This window comes from Anabrus simplex, chromosome 8 (assembly GCF_040414725.1).
Source record: "Anabrus simplex isolate iqAnaSimp1 chromosome 8, ASM4041472v1, whole genome shotgun sequence".
NCBI classification, from domain to species: domain Eukaryota; kingdom Metazoa; phylum Arthropoda; class Insecta; order Orthoptera; family Tettigoniidae; genus Anabrus; species Anabrus simplex.
The window spans coordinates 17,276,927-17,291,088 of record NC_090272.1 but is presented as its reverse complement, the minus strand read 5'-3'; the positions used below and the strand labels follow the sequence as shown (position 1 = coordinate 17,291,088).

The 14,162-nt window shown below is 38.2% G+C and overlaps 1 protein-coding gene across 3 annotated transcripts in view; it reads left to right on the top strand.

Annotated features, from left to right (window-relative positions):
* LOC136879210 (uncharacterized) overlaps positions 1-14,162 on the top strand; it is a 1,250,431-nt gene that overhangs the window by 857,428 nt on the left and 378,841 nt on the right. For all 3 annotated transcript variants that reach the window (XM_067153008.2, XM_067153007.2, XM_068228965.1), the window contains 2 exons: positions 9,893-10,007; positions 12,430-12,597. In XM_067153008.2, the coding sequence (XP_067009109.2) occupies positions 9,893-10,007; positions 12,430-12,597 (283 nt within the window). The remainder of the gene's footprint in view (positions 1-9,892; positions 10,008-12,429; positions 12,598-14,162) is intronic.

The following is a 14,162-nucleotide window of genomic DNA, read 5'->3' as shown; positions in this document are numbered from 1 at the left end:
CTGGGTACGCGAATAGCTGATCTCGCGGGATATTGTACTTTGTGAGAGCCGAGACTGTTGGTTATGGAAGTCTACTTCGCTCACATTCGAGTTCCGTATTTGTCCCGTGAAAGTGCTGTCTTGATAGTAAGCGATGGATTCAAAAAGGCATCTGCGGTCATTTACGGCGCTTGAGAAAGTTAAAGTTGTAAGTGAAGCTGAAATATATGGATATCGTGCCGTTGGCAAAGTACGATATTGATGAATCGTGTATTCGTGATTGGCGGAAGAAGGAAAAACTTCTAAAAAGTAACGGCGAACGCAGAGCTTTCCGCGGGCAGAGTGCAGTGTTTCCTGAAATTGAAGAACGACTCCACAAATTTGTGATAGAAAAACATGGTGTTTCTAGTGAAATGTGTCAACTGAAAGCACTAGAGTTCTCAAAAGAACTCAAAACGCAGGGTTTTACTGCAAGCCGCAAATGGATCGGAAACTTTTATTGGAGAAAGGGATTGTGCATTCGGAGACGTACGTCTATTTCACAACGTCTCCCTGGGGCGTATGAAGAAAAATGAACGGCCTTTTAGCATCACATTATTCATTTGAGGAAGCAAAATTCTTATTTGGTGTCGTAAATTGGGAATGCTGACCAGGCACCTGTCTATTTTGAAATGCCAGTGGAAACAGTGGATACGAAGGGTTCTAAAATTGTAACCATCAGTACAGGTAGTAACGAAAAGCAACGATGCACGGTAATGTTGTGTGTATTAGCGGATGGAACCAAACTCCCTCTACATGTGGTTCTGAAAAGGAAAACACTTCCGAAAGGAAACTTGCCGCCCGATGTTATTGTTAGAACACATGAGTCCGGCTGGATGGACAGTGCGTTAGTTGAGGACTGGGTGAAGTGGGTTTGGCATCGTCGCCCCGGAGCTTTGTTACAAAAACGAAACATGCTTATATTGATCAGTTACCGAGGACATGCAACTGACGCCGTAAAAGATTTGAGGAAAGGAAAAACCGATCTTGCTATAATTCCCGGAGGACTCGCTTCTATTCTACAGCCGTTGGACGTGAGCGTGAATCGGTCTTTCAAAATTGTAGTGAAACATTTGTACACCGAATGGATTTATTTATTTCGTGTCAGAGTGTTGAGAAACTTAAAAATACAAATAAGGTATTATATACAAATAAAACAGAATGCATTTTATGTCACAAAACATGTTTCACACAATGTCTGCCCAGAAATGGGCAACAGAAATTCCCTCTTCAGTGGCTTGAATCAAGTCTTGAAGTGTACAACGAACAGGGCAGGACTGACAGTCATACAGGTGTTGGGTAGTTTGTTGCTCCCCACAATCGCAGAAGTCTGACTGATCTTTCAGATAACCCCATTTTTTAAGGTTATCCTTGGATTTACCTACTCCACTCCTCAAACGATTAAGTGCCTTCCAGGTTGTCCATTCCAAATGATGACCAGGGGGTGGAGATTCAGAAGGCACCATCCAATCAGAAAGATGCTCCATTTTTGCTCGCCACATATCTCAACGTGCTGTTCTTGCTGGTTTATCCAGAGCCTTGGAGACATTGAGGAAACTTTTCCTGGACTTCAGTCTTCTGGGTGGAGGTCGATGTCCAAATAACGGGTGGTTGCTTGTGAGATCCACCTTCGACCTATCTTGCCTTACAAACACTTTTCGCCGAATGTCTGGAGGAGAAATACCAGCCAAGCAGTAGAGTTTGTCAGTGGGAGTAGGTTTCAGACATCCAGTTACTATTCTACATGTTTCATTAAGGGCTGCATCCACCCGCTTCGTATGGGCTGACCTAAACCATACAGGACACGCATACTCAGCTGCAGAAAAACTCAGAGCAAGAGCTGAGGTTCTTAACAAAGTTGGATGGGCTCCCCATTTGCTTGAGCCAAGTTTACGGACGATGTTATTTCGGGCTGAGACATTCTGTCCAGAATTAACACAGTGTTTCTTGTATGTTAAGGTCCGGTCTAAAGTGACACTCAGGTACCTAGGTGTAAAACAATGCTCCAGTTGCTTGCCCTCCCACGTCACGCACAGCTGTCTAGTAGCTTCTCGATTTCGAAGATGAAATGCACACACCTGGGCCTTAGTCGGGTTTTGCAGTAGCCGGTTCTTCTGATAGTACACTGAAAGTTCCTTAAGTGCATTTGAGAGCTGCATTTCAGTGGTTTGAAAGTCGTCGCCCTGGACAGCTAAAGCCAGGTCATCGGCATAAATGAAGCTTCTTGTATAGGAAGGCCTTGGCTGGTCATTTGTGTAGATGTTAAAGAGGATTGGCGAGAGGACACTGCCCTGAGGAAGTCCGTTCCGTTGGTCCCTCCACCTACTGCACTTTCCTTGAAACTCAACAAAGAACCGGCGATTCTGCAGGAGAGTTTCAACAATCTTCGTGAAACCATAGTCTCTGGTGAAGTTATAGAGCTTGGTGATCAAAGTTCTATGGTGCACTGTGTCGTATGCTGCTGTAAGGTCCACAAATACCACAGCTGTGATTTTACGTCTTTCAAACCCATCCTCTATGTGCTGAGTTAAATTGAGCACCTGTGAAGTACAATTCCTTCCAGATCTAAAGCCCGCCTGTTCTGGAATAAGAAGGTGACCTACTTTAGATGTGAGGTGCTCAAGTAGGATCCTCTCAAATATCTTATATAGGTGACAAATTAATGATATTTGCCTGTAGCTCTTAGGATCTAATGGATCCTTACCTGGCTTCAAAATAGCTATCACTCTAGACTTCCTCCATACCTTAGGTATCTGTTTACTCTGCAGGCAATTGTTTAGAAAATCACGCGTTAACACCAACTAGACGAGTGAAGAGGCCTGAAGTGGGACTAATATGCAGCTGGATCAAGACCGCATGCGCGGACATTCCCAACGATCTAGTGTCCAAAAGCTTTAAGGAATGTGGAATTTCAAATTCAGTGGACAGTAGTGAGGACGACTATTTGTGGAGAGATGCCAGCGACGAAAGTTTCTATGGTGAAACTTCAAATGACGACCGTGAATTGTGAATGATCTGAGTACTGAACCGATTTTATTTACGATTTTTGTGATGATTTTATTAATTGTAAGCTGTTTGTATTTATACTTGCGGTATAATTAAAGAAAATTAAATAGGTATGTAAGTTATTAGATTTTTTTCGTATTTTGCTGTCTCAAATTTAGGGCGCTGGTCTTATTCGATGGCAGGTGGTATTCGGGATTATACGGTATTTCTCCTACAATGGAGGTGAGTTGCCTCGTTGAACTGGAGGATTTATGTTACGCACGAGTAATCATTCACAAACCTAGACAGTAAAACACTCAGAGACCATGCGGTAATAATTAAACTCAGGAAACTGGATTCAGTTGCCATAAAGCGCAGATACTCATCATGCCTGTAAACAGTCTGAGGACGTTGATTCGAGTAAAATAATAGCTAAGCCCAGATATGTCAAGCAACCATGAGCGTGAGTACTTGAAGGTGGGGATTAGAAAACTTCCTTCACAGATTTTTAGACTCACAGAGAAAATAATTATATTTGTCTTAATGATATTCAATGAAGCAGCAACTGAATTACAAGTACGTGCAGACAATGCACAAGCAAAAGAAAGGCTGAAAGGACTTGATAACGCTTATAACCGGCTTTTCATCCCGTTTACCGTCGTACCATCTAACAACATTTTCTAGCACATATTATCCGCTAGTTGCCTTCTCTGTAATTTCAGTTCTTTACTCATATCATATAAGAAAGGATAAAAGCCTTTTGAACCCCCACTCCCCTCTTAATCATTACAGGATTAGATAAAACTTCACCTACTTTAATTCTCTGAGTTCATTTTCTAGAAATTTAGCCACTCATTCAACCATTCTTTTGTCCAGACCAATAACCCTCAAAGCCCTGGATAGGTCAATAGCGATACAGTCCATTTGACCCCCATAATCTAAAATATCTTGCTGGAATTCAACAAGTTAAGCTTCACAGGAATAACCTATCCTACACTAGAATTATCTTCTATCAAATTCGCTAGTAATTTAGTAATTTCGCAACTGTGTCTAATATAATCATAAAGAACACTTTTCCAGATCTTGCAAACAACATGTCAAACTGAATGACCTGAAATTACCCACCATTATGTGTATCACCCTTTCCCTTGTACACTGGGGCTACTATTGCAACTCTCATTTCATTTGGTATGCAAACAGTAATCAGAGAAGTATTTCAGATACGGAACAATATTGCAACCTATAGCCTTTAATATATTCCCAGAAATCTCACCAAAGCTAGATGCCTTTCCATCTTTCAACTTTTTTGTTGTACACATCCCAGCCTATAAATAGCTCCCAGATGCTCATCTCAAGGTCATATCAGGTTTACCTTGGTGATTATTTTGAAAATATAATTACTAAAAATTAATAATTAGGCAGCGAAGATGTAAGAGAAAAAATTAAATTATGAATGACAACATTAGGGAGATCAGGAATCCAGCAGACGCAGCTCTGGAACTGGTGCCGTACTTGGAAATAAGCCACAAAAATGCAGCCACATGACCATAACACTACGTAAATCTCCTCCACCGTCATCATATTACCTATTCGACAAGCCCATCACCGTAGTTACGCAACAGCGTGACTTATGTGTAATACTTGATACAAAATTACAATTTAAGAACCACACAGAAACATTTTATTTATTCATTCATCATGTCGTTTACATATTTACACGACTCTGTTTTATATATACATAACTCTTCTAATAACATTATTACATGAGAAATATTAATCTTATAACTAAACCACATATATTACAGAAGTAGTAGTATTATGATCAACATATTAATACTTAAAATAAATTGAAATTGTAACTATCTCTTGCACACATGAAATAAATTATTATTATTATTATTATTATTATTATTATTATTATTATTATTATTATTATTATTATTATTATTATTATTATTATTATTATTATACAAAATCACACCAACCTCAACAGAGTCGAGTAGATATCAGTAAAATACCACGTAAGGTGAAACCTTGTGTGTGGTAATTTAGAATATTAATTACATAGAGAGAAATATATTTTAAATGATGCCTGAAATACGAGTATGGGTATGAGTGAATGACGGATATGATCAACAGCACATGGTGGAGCATTGAATAGAAATTGGATATGGTGACGTGATATTCTCATTTAGTTATTTCTTCCATAACAGTTTTATTATCCCTGACAAAGGATTTAAGACACTTCAGACTCATTTTCTGACCTAATTAAGTAGTTTGTAAAGAACCGGGAAGGACATTAAAGAATTTTGGAATGAAGTACAAGAAATTGCGCTTTGTTATACTAAGTTTGGGTTTGTATAACATACAACGGTGGTACATCTTACTGCATGTTGAATATTCATGTTTAATGTTCTCAATTATATTTTTGTTTTTGTTAATATATTTGTATATTTCACGGGCATAGAGCTGTTTTACATTAAATATATTTGCTTCAGCATATACTTGACTACTTGGGTATAATCTTCCTTTCTGGTACATTATTCGTAATATAAGGTTTTGAACAACCTGTATTTTATTGAATACATTTTTGTAGGCTCCTCCCCATGCCAAAATTCCGTAGCTAAGAATAGACTGAACTAAAGCGTAATAAACCTCTCTTAACAATTTTATACTGGACATGTATTTTAAATTATGAAATATATAAACAGTTCTTCTGATTTTCTTTCTTAAATCGGTAATGTGACTTTTCCATTTCATGTTCGAATCAATTAATAATCCCAAATACTTAACATTATTTACTTTATAAATTTTGTAGCAGTTACAATTAAATTTACAGTTGATGTTGTGTACAATTAATTCATTAAAATCGTTTCGTGTATCTGTTACAGAAAAATTCATAAATTTTGTCTTTTTAATGTTTAGAAATAATTCATTATCATCTAACCATGCTTCAACTTTAAGCAGTGCTCGAGTTGCTCTCTGTCTGACGAGATTCCAGCTATCACCCTCAACATAAATGACTGTATCATCTGCATATGTTACGATGTGCGTATGTTCGGCATTTGCTATTGTTTTCTCTAGATCATTAATAAATAGAATAAACAATAAAGGACCTAATACTGTGCCTTGTGGGACACCCTTTATTATCGTCATCGGTGTGCTTAGATGTTGATTAATTTTGACATACTGTACTCGATCTGTCAAGGAACTCTCAAGCAAATCCAGCGCATTACCCCTAAAGCCGTATTTTTCCAATTTCTGGAGGAGCAAGCGGTGTGACACACTATCGAATGCCTTTTCAAGGTCGAGAAATATCCCTGTGGAGAGCAGAGAAGAATTAAGATTTTCGTATATTCTCTTTGTTAAGGCGGGTATAGCATCAGTCGTTCCGAGATTTTTAATGAATCCAAACTGTCTGGGCGAAAGTATTTGGTGTTTTTCTAAAAATTGGTAAATATTGTTCTTTAAGCATTTCTCGAATATTTTTGATATTGTTGTAGTTATCGAAAAGGGTCTGTAATTTCTAATGTCATAAATATTTCCAGACTTGTGAAGAGGTTTTACTATTGTTGTTTTAAGCTGTTTTGGAAAGTATCCTAAGGTCAAGGAATCATTGATAATATTCAGCAACGGTTCCTTTAATGACTCTATATTTTCTTTAATAATTCGAGCCGAAATATTGTCTATTCCTACAGCTTTGTTTTCATGTACTTCACTCAAACATCTCTTCAGATCGTATTCTGTTACCGGTGCAAGGAAGCAAGTATGAGGGTTGCGAGCGATATTTAATGTGGAGTCGGAAATCTGTCTGTGATGCTTTGCTTTCTCAGTGGTTTCGTTAATGAAATAATTGTTAAATTTATTAGAAATATTTATGTCATCTTTCCAGATTTCACCTTTATATCTGATTTCCTTGATCTCTTCTTTTCTAACTGACCTTTATGTTATTTCATTGACTATGCCACAGACCTTACCCCGGTTATTTGAATTGCGATTGATCAGATTCCTATAGTACCCAATTTTCGTTTTCATAATTAGATCATTTAGTTTGTTCTTATATTTCCTGTACTGTTCTTTAATTTCCAATGTATCCTTATTTTTTAAATATTGTTGATAAAGTCGGTCTCTTGTGTGAATAGATTTTACCAAACCGTAAGAAATCCATTCTGTTCTTTTGACTTCCTTTGATTTCAATTTAACAGTGGACAGGCTCATGCAGCTTTTAATTGTATTCACGAATTTATCAAGTTTGATATCTAAATCACTGCTGTTTATGATGTCTCCCCAATTTATTTTACTTAAATGATTTTTAAGCTCAAAATGATCTATTTTAAAACAGTTACGTCGAAAATTTGGTATATTATTAGGGACCGAGGCATTTTGAATATTGAGACTTACTATTATAGGATAATGATCTGAAATTTTACTTTGAGAGATGATATACAGAATGTCGTCATTTCTCAACCTACTTGTAATCAAAGCATGATAAATACAGGATTTACTTGTACCAGATACTCTAGTAGGATTGTTTATTAAGGACTGAAAATTTATTTCTTGTTCCATGTTGAGATATTCGTCACAGTCGTGTTCATTTAAAAGGTCTATATTTGTGTCCCCTATTATCAGTTCGGTTTCAACATGGCATCTATCTTGGATATAATGATCTAACGCACTGAGAAACCGCTGTTTGTGATATTCATGTGACCGATATACTCCTGTAATAGCTACTTTCTTGTTGTCATAGATAATTACTACTCTGAGAATTTTAAAGTCATCGTACTCAATAATTTCCACTTTGTGCTCCAAACCATTTTTTACCATTAATACAACACCATCACGTTTGTTAACTGAACCCTCATTGTAATAAGATTTATACAACGCATGGTTACTTATATTTACATTACTCAAAGACCAACTTTCTGTTAAAATTACGACATCAAACCTGTGATCATATGCTTTCAAAACGTCTAAAAAGTTCTTATTTTTCCTTATGCTTCTAATATTAGTATGAAAAATTTCTAATATACTCTTCCCTTCCGCATGCTTCTGCAATCTACTCGTGAAATCTTTGATGCCCCTTCTCGTCTCTGAAAGAGGTTGGTATGTTACATAATCATCTTCTAGACCTATTCTGACTATTTACAGGAAAAGGTTATAGTCAGCTGTTAGTTATTACTAAGAAGGAAGTTACTGTAAGTACGGAGTTTGTACAGAGGGTTGGGACAAGGTCAGTGTCCAGTGGGGTACCGTAATTAACGAGCTAGTGAAGGTCAAGCAGGTAGACTACAGCCGTTCAGCCAAGCAGGGTGTAATGCAAGAGCAGTGAGAGAGAGAGAGAGAGAGAGAGAGAGAGAGAGAGGGAGATGTGTCCTAAAAGAGGAAACAAAACTTAATACAAAGGGTTACCAACTTATGGGTTAGTAAACTAAACACAGGTTAGATATGAGTAAGCTCATGGAAAGTCACTCGTCTGCGTAGCGCGGTGTATGCTGCCGTCAGCGGTCTTAAACAGGATAACTCCATCACTGGTCCAGACATTTCTGACGCCGAACTTGGAGATAGCCGCCTTCAGAACCGTCAGTCTGGCAGACGTAAGGTCCTCCCGGATCGTGACACGAGATCATTTTAAATGCCTTTTCTTTACGAATATCTCCTTCCTGCTGCGATAACTTGTCATCTTCACGATAAGAGGCCGGGGTTTATTACCAATTTTAAGCCCGACTCTGTGGCTCCTGTCAATATCAGTCAATTTTATGTCGGCACCAATGTCACGTGCAACATTTAATACTAAACTGTCAGTGTCCTCATTCGACTCTTCCGGAATGCCAAATATGCGGAGGTTATTTCTACGCTGATATTGTTCCAAATTATCATAATTTGACTTCACTTCCGCTTTCAGTTCTGCGAGTTCCTTGTCTCTCTTGGCAATCTGATTCTTTAGGTCCTCACATGCATTTATATTGAACTGAACAGATTCCTCTAGTCTCTTTAACACACACTCCGTAATTTTGTCCACGAAGGTTGGGGCAAAAGTCATGACAGCTCATTACGCAAAATTCTGTGGACGGTGCATTTCTCCATGCCACTTGCCCTCTCTAACTCCAGTAGCGTCCATCGTCTGTCTTCATCCCGGAGCTGCTCGACGATGGCACACTGACAGGTCGTCCCGAACGTTGCTCATTAGTGGTTGACACACGTCCTTGCTGAAACTTTCCTACCCACCGTGCTACTGTACGGTATGGTAGGGCATTATTCCCAAGGGCTTCAACTAATTCACTGTGAAATTCCATCGCATTTCTCCCTCAGAGAACGGCTATTTTGATGTAAGCGCGCTGCCCAACACGGGTTACTTCCATATCGCACGATACTCACCAACTGACTCATTTCACATCCCTCGCTGCGCTACTACCAGCTATCACAGAACCATCTGTTGTTCTGCATATACACTATGCCTGCAGAACTTCCACATGACACATATTCGTTTGTGATCCGTTCACATATCTACAATAAAAAAATAATTGCCATGACTTTTGCCCCAATCCTCGTATTCAACCAAGTCAATTTATTTATTCTGTTATGCTATGCTGGCTTTTCATTGAGGTTATATGTTATGATTTCTCCCAGATATTTAAATTTATCTACAATGTTGATTTCTTGGTTTCCTATGGCAATTTCGTTAATGAGTGGTGGGTCAGTAAACATGATTACTGTCTTTTCAAAAGATATTCCAAGACTAATTTTCTGTCCTATTTCCTGTAGAGCAAGGCCATCAGCAAATCCTAGGCAATTTTTTATTATTTCTATTATCATTTTTATTATTATTTTTACTTGTGTAATCAGTCAAATGACAGTTACAAATTATATATAATGTTCATTATATTTGTAGCCAACTTCAAGTAACAAAGAGGGAATTGGCCAGTGCAGAAACAGAACTACGAACCTTGAGGGAGACATACAATAGCAAGCAAGATGCTTGGATCAAGGAGAAACTGGATCAACAAGTAAGTAATGGAAATTTCTTTAAAGTATTTCTCAGTGGCTAGAGACCATTTTTTTGTTGAGTTGGAAGTGCAGAAAGCAGGATTTTAGAATGAAAAAATTTGGTTTTCAATAGAATATTTTTGTGTTCTCAAAATCTAGCTCAGAACATGCATTTCAGGAAAAGACTGATGTTTTCTTCAGACAAGTGATGGTGGCTATAATGTGAGAAAAAGCATTCGCGTTGTGCATATACAAATGGCATCCAGATCATTTTTAGCTCGGATTGTGAAAAATCAGCATAGTTTATGATTGTTCCCTGTGACACAGGAATCATGTCCACTACTTCCTTAGATCCAAGCACTTTGCTTCAGCTTGTTATCGCCACAGTCATCTGGAAGATACTTCTTGTAAAACTGTTTGATGCATTTCAGAGTAGCTTATCACTATCTTGATTGTTTGTTCTGCCATGGCAAGTAACTTCCTAAAAGATGCTTTTATTCGTGTGCATTAAAAAAATGCAGACTTCACTTTAGAAACAACAAACTGCTCACCCAACACATTCAGCACTAAATATAGCTCGACAGTCACACCATTCCAGTACGTCCAAACATTTCACCCGATAGCATGCTGAATCCGACGCGCAACGTTATCGAGCTGGATAGCTCTGGGGTAGGTGTTGTAAGCTGCTGTTTGTCACAAAAAATTACTTCCAGACAAGTTGAAGGCCTTATCACTTCATGTTTGACGTTTCTTCACAATACACCAACTTCTGTCTTCAAAATTTGCTCTTAGTACCTTTCAACACATTTGTGATGACATCGGCACAGCTCATAAATACTTTCTAGAGCTTCTAAAATATTTGATGACAGGTAACTTACAGCGACATGTGGCTGATCTATGCAAGTTGAAAATGAAAGTTCACAAATTTCATGAAAATCTCATGTTCTTATTAACAGAATCAATACCTGCCACTCAACGGGCCAGTGGTTCAAATGCTCCTTACGCAGCACGTTAGCGGTTCTATTGTATACACATAAAGAAAGCAGGTAGCCCCTGGCTATGTGAATCACAGAGCACACTGACCCAGTGTGTAGCATACGACATAGGCGGGAGAGAAGGTCGAGATGGTGGCTTGCAGGCTTGATAGTTGACTATCAAAGGCTAATATCCTCTCCAGCGTTAGGCTTAGCAAAGAGAAAATTACATTTGCTTTCAAAAATAAAAACAGCTTCAGTTACCACAATAAAATCCCTCATGCGATTGCATCTTTACATCACTCTGCTAGGAATGTCGGGTAGCTTGATGGCATGCAAAGAGAAGAGACAACCTCATACAGAATAAAACTAGAATTGGGACATTAAACATCAACTGCTAAAAATGAAGAACTCGTTGATCTCATGGAGAGTGGATACAAACTCCACCAATATGAAAATAAAAATGAATCCCATAATGGTGAATAATTTATCATCAGTACCAACATTGACGTAGTGAGAAGATACCTGAGAAGACGTCAGTGTGATGGGAGATTTCAATACCCGAGTTGGAGTTGTTCTCCATGTTACTGAGCTAGTTGGTCACGTAACTGTGAGTTTGACTTCCAACGTCAATACACCTGAAGATGGTTTCCCGTGGTTTTCCACCTTCACACTTACTAAAGCCATGCGCACTTTCTTCCCAACCATAGTCCTTCAAGTAGCCCTTTCCCCAGTTTGCTTCAATGTGTTGGTGGAGCATTAAAACCACTGCCGAGTCTATAGTTGCAACATGGAGTATATATTCAGTTTTGAACGTCTCTTGCTGTAATAAGAACAACAGATCATTGCAGAATTAACTCTATGTAGCATTTAAGGAATATCTTTACTAATCACAAAATGGTTGTCCTCAGGTTCCATCAAATAGGGACAGTTGGAAAGAAATTTCACTCCGTTGGGGCGTGAAATGGAGAACATAATACTGATGAAGCGTCAGTATTGTGTTAATAGCATTCGCTGCTTGCTAAACATTGGATGTCAAGGAAGGATTTCAGCCGGTGGAGTACTGACATGCTCCATGCAAGTGATAATTGGCACTACAGTCCGTCTTCTGTTCAGTATTGTGTTAATAGCAGTGGCTGACTGCTAAACATTGGATGTCAAGGAAGGATTTCAGCCGGTGGAGTACTGACACGCTCCATGCAAGTGATAATTGGCACTGCAGTCCGTCTTCTGTTCAGGCACTATATCCTTCTTCTTGTTTGTCAATACTACCCCAAACGTGGGTATGTCAGTGTTATAGGGTACTTGCCTTCATTCTGTCCCAGAGACCTGGCAGAGTTGAGCCGGATTGCACTTCCTGCTCTTCGTACCTCACATAAGAAATAGTCCTATAAAGAAAACGCACAGGAAGTTAATTGAGTTCATTACATACTGTACATAATGATAAATTAATGTTTTCTTTTAACAGGAAAAACTCAAAGAATTAGAAGAGAAAGTGACAAGAAATGGTTCAGATGTCTGGAACTCAGAGAGAAATCGTCTTAAAGCATCTATTGAAGAGAAAAACCATGAAATAGAGCAAATGAAAAGAGAAGCAGATGTGTTGAATGATCAGGCAGACCACATGAAGAAGGAGGTTAGTAATTTCTATTGCTTCGTGTGTTTCATAAATATATGTATTACTGTTGCTGTAAACCATCGTCTATATACATCTAGGTTTTATTTATTCTTAACTGAGGCCTTTCTCTTTAAACTCCTTTGTAATTCCATAGTTTCATTTCACATTCCTTCATCATCCATCTACATAATATGAATCACATTATAGTTGTTTAACTTCCACATAGAGTGTGTTCTGGTAATGTACAGTCATTGTTGCCAATTATTAGGATGGAAATTTATCAAAGATCTTACTTGGTAAATTGTTCCAATCCCAAATTGGTCATGCCTACTAAAGTAACTTACACAACTTTGCCTTAAATTAGTTTTCGGATTATCGTTTGTGATAAGTAATAAGAAATTAATAGAAATTCTATAAAACTGTTTAATTGCAATCAGAATTGTAGGCCTAATTATTTTTAAATTGGTAGAGTATGGTCATGTGACGGGAGTGCATGCTGTAGCAATGTTAGATCTGGCTGTGCTTCCAAGACAAATACAAGCTTCAAGTCGACCACGTTACCAACAGCAGCTTGCTCGAGTGGACAATATTAATGATGATGACACTGCAAAAAGCCTTGTCTGTGATCCCATAACATTTGTATACCTGAAAATGTACAAGTCTAATAATATTGCCTCGAAGAACTCCTCCCCCTCTTTATTACTACAGGATCAGATGTTTCTTCAACTATTGTAATTCTCTGAGATCTGTTTTCTAGAAATTTAGCCATCCATTCAATCATCCTTATTTCTAGCCAGTATCTCCCCCCATCTGCCCATGAAGCCTTGGATAGTTCAGTACCTATGCAGTCCTTTTAACTTCCTTAATCTAAAATATCATCATCATTTCATCCTCATCATGACACGCGGGTTACGTACGAGCGTCAAATCAAAAGACTTACATCTGGTGAGCCGAACATGTCCTCGGACACTATAAGCCATACACCATTTCATTTCCTCAATCATTCCTAACTCGATTTCTTTCCAATCTGTACTTCCTTCCTAATCTCTTTATTTCTCTGTTATAACATAGTCTTTACCACTTTTAAAGGTCCGTACATATTTTAATGCTCTTCAACAATTGCTTTAAGTTTTTACATCCCATGCCTGAGTTAACTCAGATGTGAACATGTCTGCCGCTGCCTAACTCGGACGTCAACAATGCACTTTTCTCCACTTCTGAGTTGTCTGACGCTGTAGTTTTTTTGTTCATCGCCTGCTCTGTTCAGAAGATGGATGATTCATAAATCACCTCACCGTATTTTGATGATAATTATGTGCCTTGTGTTTCCTTTCACAACTATTTTCTGAGATGGGTGCGCAGAAGAGTAAAGAAAGCATGAAGAAAGATTACATTTTATAAATTTTAGAGAATGAACCTGACTTTTACGAGTATAGTGAAAACTTATTGTAGTGAAACAAGCTGTGGACATTCTCAAGTTCTGGTAAAAGAGTCACGAGGAAACTATTGCTAACGTTGCTCAGTAGCTGTGTGTTTAGTCATAACAACCAGAAGATTTTGGTATGGGACACACACAACCTGGG